Below are 6729 nucleotides of genomic sequence, written 5' to 3'. Positions count from 1 at the left end.
CAATTTTGTGATGCAGGATCTTGAAGAGATCCATACTTTTGGTTTAAGCCCTTAAGATAATAACTAAGTGTCAAGGCCTACGTCATTAATCTGTAGGCTCCATCAGCAGTTGTTTTAGGATTGCAGCTAGAATTAACAACAGCCATGTTGGTGTTCGTGACTGCAAGTGGGCATAGACACAGACAAACCTGCCTGCCATTCAGATCCAGGCCTGTACCAGACTTTTTAAAAATAGCATAAAGAAGACCTGCAAGACATTTTGTAGTGCAAAGTACAGCATATTGAATTATATCGGAGAAAAAGTAGGGAATGATGTTTCAGATTTCCATTCTCTTTATTGCCAACAGATTTATATTTAAAATGCCAAGGTCAAAAAAAAATGTAATAAATACTTCACTTTAGGCTGTAATAAATTAAAAAAAATTAACAAGGAATGCACTTTGCCAGCCACAAGTGTGGGTATTTTTGAAAAATAAGGAAAAAAACAGTATGGCCATAGTTCACAGTTAAGCAACCAGAAGCTGCTTGTTACAATTATCCCCAACAACGGAGCTCTCCCATCCCTCCCTTTCCAGATCTGTATTCACAGTTTAACTCCATCAGAGGTGCTCTCTTACAGAGCAAGCAGACACATTCCGCTCCGAGTTCAAGTCAAATATATCTTTAACACACATGAAGCAAGGAAAACTATGATCCGAGGAACTCCTTGTCACAACATTTTAGTCCAACAGTAGATTTAGGCTTCTAATAGATGTGTGCCCAGCACACTAGGACAGTCACATTTTCGTACCACCACACATCCATCATCAACATACTAGTTGCTCCACCATCTCCACTGCAGATTCACAGTGAGCAAGAGAGTCCATTTGGTTTAACAGAGTCAGTTCCTTCAGTTACATCGCTGCAGCAGCATGTTCAGAGCATATTCCATTCTGTGTTTAAGTTCCAATGAACATCCAGAAACCAGAAGAGTTGTCAGATGAAACGTTGTGGATATCCTGTCTTCATTTATGTAGGTAAGGAGATACTCCTCACTCTGGTTGCAAATTATGACTTTTGTGTGATCATGATAGAAGTTCACCTGTAAAAGAGAAGTGAGTTGCTGTTTGTCTACTTTCTCCTCTTAGTTTCTGAGACTTAGCTAGTTTTATTGCAATAAAGTATTTTAAGACATTTCCTCTGGTGATGCTACCACACTTACTTGAAACGTGCCGTCATTGAAGAGCATCATTAATGCTTTATCAGATTTGAGCCACTGTAAGAGGTAAAGCCTGGGCCTGCGTACATCTGTTAGGCTGGGCAAGTCTCCTCCCTAGGAAAGGGAACAGACTATATTAAGCACTCAGTTCACATTTAGTTTATTTTTACAGCTCAAGACCCTGAAGGTGCTGAACTTACATCCATGAGATTCTCCTCCATATAGTGAGAGAAATACTTCAGTACTGTTACTTGGCTAATGAACTGTTCAGGAGCCTCTGTGGCTGAGAAGACAGAGCATTGGCCAAGCTCAGCATAGTAGTGCACTGTCCTGAAAGAGGAAAAAAAGAAAATAAGGTTAGTGATGAGAAACATATTTCATGTTTAAACTGCCTTAGTGAGTTGTTGGATTTGTAATGATTCTTACTTTTTGTCTGGCAGAAGGCTCATATGCGCCCCATTGTTGAAGAGGACACCAACAGTGTGATCTGACAGCTGGTACCCAAAGCCATACTTGTTGGAGTAGTCCACCCATTTTGTAACCCACTGGAAGGATGCTGACAGCAGTTCTTTGGGATTGCTGTCTGCTTCTGGCATGTTCTCCAGACATCCTCTCAATACTCTTGCAACTGTATCAGCAACACTTCCCATGGTACTGTCTTCCAAACCTGAAAAGGAAGGATTTTTAGACTGACAAGACCAGAGAGAGAGAGCAGATTTTCATTCTAAACCTTTCAGTTACCTAGATTAAGAAATTTAGCCTTAATGACTTTCTAATTTAAATCTTTCAAAAATATTGGATTTTATAACATCAAGAAATGAGAGGATAAAAGCAGACATTTGTTTCAAGCTTTTAAGATATGAAGAAAATAAAGGTGGGATTCAGACTTAGAGATTACATTTTGCTGCACTTACATTCACTGCTACTGCTGCAGCTTCCCAAAGTTCCTCTGACTATCATCCGAATGGAGTCTCCAATCTGCTTAGTTTCTGGCAATGCTCCCGGCTTTGCCACTGTTGTGATAAGAGGCTGAATCTCCTAGAAGAGATGTCAGACATAAACATCAAACACAACACAAGACAAGGCTTATACATAAGTTTTGCATGACTCTCCTGTTTCTCAACAAATGATAAATTCTAGGCAAACTGGTATTCATGTACAAAGAGCACAAAGTACAAAGAGCTGCTGGTAGACTGAGCTTAGAGCAGCACACCAGGTCTTTCCATTCTTCAGATCTTCAATTTGCATCTCACAGGTTATTAATCAGTTCTCTGCTCTCCTGACCTAGCAAGGGAGCAGCTGTGTGCAGGTCTGAACACCAAATGGTAAGAGATAGATTTCAGCAATTTATTCTTTTAAAATGCCCTAGTTAATCATGAACTGAAGCCCTGTATTTGCAATATTGAGAAATAGCACCTGGCAGACAAGTTAACACACAGGCAACAGTGGAGTCTAGGCAGATACTATAATTACTCAAAAGCCAAAATTTATAGTCTCCCTACAAAGGCTACCATACCTTGGCGATGCTTGGTTAAGCCATCTTAAAGCAACTCTGCTAATCATTTAAGCTTGATTATGCTGTGTACAGCCCCAGTTCTGATAGCCAAGTCAAATATAATTTAATTAAAGCTACTCCACCCAACTGTTGCTGGATTTAAATTGAACTGCACTTGCATATACCTCATCTGTCTTGTGTTTGGGGGCCTGCTGGGTTATCGATGTCTTCTTCAAATCATGCCTGAGCTTGTAGATTTCTTCATCTTCTTTAGCTAGCCTGTCTGCAATACAGGAAAAAAATACTTAACTCAATCTGGAAGTGCTATTCAACTATAGAAAGCATAACAAGTTAGCTGCAGAAAACACATTGTGTCTCTCCAGTAGCTTATTCTAAGCCTGCCACAGTCTCCCAGAGCAGTGATGCCATTATATACAAATCACTTATGAGACTAAATTTCAGTAGATATTACAAACTAACAGATGACCAGTATAGATACGGATGCTGTAAGAAGCATTCATGTATGAAAGCTGGCATAGGTGGGCAGGCTACCATCTATACTTCTCAAGAAAGAGGACAAAACCAACCCAGGGAAGCACAAATATAAGTGTTCTGCTGCCATCTCACAAGTGTACACTAATACGACACAGATGCAACAGACAAAGGCGGACTGTAGCAAGGCTTGAAACTTACTCTGTGTGTCGAAGTATCTGGCCTTATCCTTTTTACCCCCAAAGAGAGCAGCAGCTGCTTTTTTGAAGAAATTTTTAGCAGGACTTGATAAATGGAAATCAGGGACAGTGTGACAACAGCTTGCAGAAAGTCTATCAGGTGTAAAGCCCTGTGGAAATGCAACAAGAAGTTTTTAGACCACAGAGGGCATTTTTGTGTGGATTTTTTCCCACTACAATAGTGATAGTAGACAGTACAAACCTGTAAGAAAAATTCATGTCGAATTATTTCATCTAAACTGGGCCGATCTTCAGGGTTTTTTGACAACATGCTAGCTATTAAGTGCTTTGCAGGTGCCAAGAGAGATGAAGGCAGGCTGTATCTTGCTTCCCTTATACATCTGTATGTTTCTTTAAGATTCGTAGTCTCAAATGGGGGTCTTCCCAACAGCATTGTATACCTGTTCAAAGGCAAAGGAAAACTTTTATTTTACACACTCTCTGTACTTGTGTGTACAAGTACAAAAAAAGGCTTTATCTATCTCCCAACACTAAGCAGTTCTGCATTTGAGCTACACATGCACAAAGGGCTGTAAATAGATGCAGTACTGCATCCCCTTTGAACCCTCAAAAGCCTACACCAGTGATAGACATATTATATTTCAAAGGCAGTGAAGTACTTACATTACACAGCCTAAGGCCCATATATCAGATTCACAGCCGTGCCCTTGTTTGTTGAGGACTTCTGGAGAGAGGTAATTTGGTGTGCCACATATTGTTCTGAAAAATCAAAAACACCATAGAGCTGGTCAGTATTTCAAACAGAAAGGGGAAGGAGCTATTTTTCATGGGTCAGGTTTTCCTCTCAAGTTCAGACAAGAATTTGAGACACCTAAAGAGGAGCTGTAGGAACTTTGATAACATAGATGTTTTTTCATTTTGTCTTCATGATACAGGAGAAGCACTATCAGCAGTATTGGCTTTTGCTGTAGAACATGACTTCTCAGTTTCATATCAATTTGGTTTCATTTACTACTAGACTATACATTTTTAATGCTCCTACCTCCTCCTGTGCTCCAGTGGTTCCAGCCTAGCTGCCAAGCCAAAGTCACCCAGTTTCAGTTCCATGTTCTCATTGATGAAGAAGTTACCTGGCAGACAAAGAAATTCCAGTTAGGCCATCTCTGGCAAGACAGGAATGCATTTGCCACAGGTGCTGAGTCATACTTTGTTCAAAGCCAGAAGCTAGCCAAGACTTTTTTTTTTTTAATTAGGAATGTTTAATGTCATCCCTTAAGCACTATGAGTTTCCACTGTAAAGATAGACTAAGCTGATTCTACTAAACAAGCTGTCGCCATACAAGGATAAAGTGGTACAATACTGACAGGGCTGGAGGAGTGTGTTTTGAAGTTGGTGATCTGGAGAACTTACCTAGTTTAAGATCCCTGTGTAAGATTTCCTGTTCATGAAGATACTTTAGCCCTGACACAATTTGCCTGAGGTAGTATCGTACTTCTGGTTCTGTCAATACCTTCCTTGCTTTTAAGATGTGAGCCATTGACTGCAGAGGAAGAACAAAGGCAGAAATGTCACTGACCATTCTTGCACAAGATTCACCTAAGCAAAAGTAAATGAGTACATAGAGAAACAACAACTAAAGCCACAAAAATACCTTTTACACATCAGACACATAAATTAGTTGCAGATTCCAGGTAAGTAAATACTGGATTTCTCCCAGTTGATGCTCACCCTTCTACTGCAGTATTCCAGAAGAATGTAAATATTCTCTCTGTCTTCAAAGTAGTGGTAAAACTGCACAACATGTCTATGATTAAGCATTCTGTGCAGCTCAATCTCTTTATCAATCTGCAAAGACAAGATAGTGGGAAAGAAAAAAGGTGTTGTTAGGCTTACTTCCACAAGGTTGAGCTCTGTCAGAACCATTTCAGGAAAAGGGCTAGGCAATCCAGCACACAAAGAGTTTGAGAAGAAGAAAAAAAAAAACAAAACCATTCATGCATACATACCTTCTCCCTTTGATGAGGTTTTGCTACTCTGCTGTGAGGAATGATTTTTGCAGCATAAACTTTATTTGATGTCAAATCTGTCATCTCGTAACACTTGGCAAATCCACCCTAGAGAGACACAGGACAAAAAATGCAATTAGAGCGGGTATAAAATGCAGTCCCGCACTTAGTCATTCACCAGCTCATGTATTAGTCAAGAAGCGCAACTTCCTCAGCAAAGGGCAATTTTCTAAGAACAGGTTCTGGGTTCATCGTCTGTCAGAAGGCTCGCGCTCCCCACTGCCCGCATGCACCATCCAAGTCGTTCCCGCGGGCTCGCCCGAGCCGAAGGCACGGCTGCGGGGCAGGAAGGGCGCTCGGACCTATCGCACCTGGCCCGGGCGGCGCAGGGCAGGTCGCGGGCGGCAGCGCGGCGCACTCCGCTCTCCGGGGGAACGCAGCCCCGCAGGGGCAGCGCCCGCCGATCGCCCCGCCGAGAAGGGCGGCGAGCCGGGCACACCGGCCGTCGCCTCGGGAGGGCACGGGGCTCGCCGCGGCCATTACCTTTCCGAGCACCTTGCCGCGGCAGTAGCGCTTCCCCGTCGTGGGGTCGGTTATAACCCGGGAGACCTCGGCTGCGGGGTGGCCGTGCTGGTGCGGCTGCTGGTGCGGCGGCTCCTCCGCCTTCTTCCTGCGCGACTCGCCGCCGCCCGCTCTGCCCGCCGCTGCCTCGCAGCACTTGGCACCGCCGCCGCCCGATGGGTGGGCGATAGTCCGTAGCAGCTCCATCACCGCACCCCGCCGGCTCCGTCCTGCCTGTCCTTCTCGGCCTCACCCCAGGCACCCCGCACACCCCACCCGCTCCGGTCTCGACGCCGGGCAGCGCCCCCGTTCGCCCCTTATATAGCGGGTGGCGGCTCCGCCCCCACGGCTGAGGGGCGGTCCCTGCCCGGACTCCGCTCCTCCCGCCCGGCTTGGCCGGGCCCCTCCCCGCCCCACCTAGGGACGGACCGAGGGGTGTTGGGCAGCGCTGGGCTGGCCTGTTCTGCCCTCCTTTCCCCAGCCGTGTGGCCGGAGCGGAGCGGCGGAGCGAACGGGGCTGAACCACTCTCTTGTCCTCCTGCAGCGACAGAGGCTCCTCCGGCCGCTACAGTCCTGTGTGGGAGCTCGACAAAGAGAGCTTCAGCCTAAGATGTGTTTTCCTCACTCGAGGATTGCTGCGTGCGGGGCAGCGTGGGTTGGCGATGGACGATCCGAGCTGTAGCCTGTCGGAGCAGCGTGCCTGTTGTTGCATGCGAGGAAGGGAAGGAGTTTGTCCCGCCTATGCCAAAGGAGCTCCACCACAGCGGAGAGACGGG

General features: G+C 45.1%; 1 protein-coding gene across 1 annotated transcript; it reads right to left on the bottom strand.

Moving 5' to 3' along the window:
- Positions 1 to 310: 310 nt before the first annotated feature.
- On the bottom strand, positions 311 to 6251 carry PLK2 (polo like kinase 2). The gene is made up of 14 exons (XM_042028307.1): positions 5936 to 6251; positions 5393 to 5500; positions 5115 to 5231; positions 4797 to 4926; positions 4428 to 4515; positions 4049 to 4144; positions 3627 to 3825; positions 3387 to 3534; positions 2879 to 2976; positions 2113 to 2236; positions 1625 to 1865; positions 1399 to 1528; positions 1202 to 1312; positions 311 to 1081 (listed from the first exon to the last, which is right to left on the bottom strand). Exons 1-14 carry the CDS (start codon positions 6158 to 6160, stop codon positions 890 to 892), a joined length of 2007 nt encoding a protein of 668 aa, XP_041884241.1. The 5' UTR covers positions 6161 to 6251; the 3' UTR covers positions 311 to 889.
- Positions 6252 to 6729: the final 478 nt, after the last annotated feature.

This window comes from Corvus kubaryi, unplaced genomic scaffold (genome assembly GCF_017639235.1).
Source record: "Corvus kubaryi isolate FWS band 111438036 unplaced genomic scaffold, C.kubaryi_AGA036_p1.0 37308, whole genome shotgun sequence".
Taxonomy (NCBI): domain Eukaryota; kingdom Metazoa; phylum Chordata; class Aves; order Passeriformes; family Corvidae; genus Corvus; species Corvus kubaryi.
Note: the sequence above shows the minus strand (reverse complement) of the source record. Positions and strands in the feature narration are given on the sequence as shown.

Coding starts and splice junctions, on each gene's coding strand:
- PLK2 (XM_042028307.1), bottom strand. CDS start 6,160: ATGGAGCTGCTACGGACTATCGCCCACCCATCGGGCGGCGGCGGTGCC. Junction 5,501..5,935: donor GCGGCAAGGTGCTCGGAAAG/GTAATGGCCGCG, acceptor GTGTCTCTCTAG/GGTGGATTTGCCAAGTGTTA. Junction 2,237..2,878: donor CCAAACACAAGACAGATGAG/GTATATGCAAGT, acceptor CATCTCTTCTAG/GAGATTCAGCCTCTTATCAC.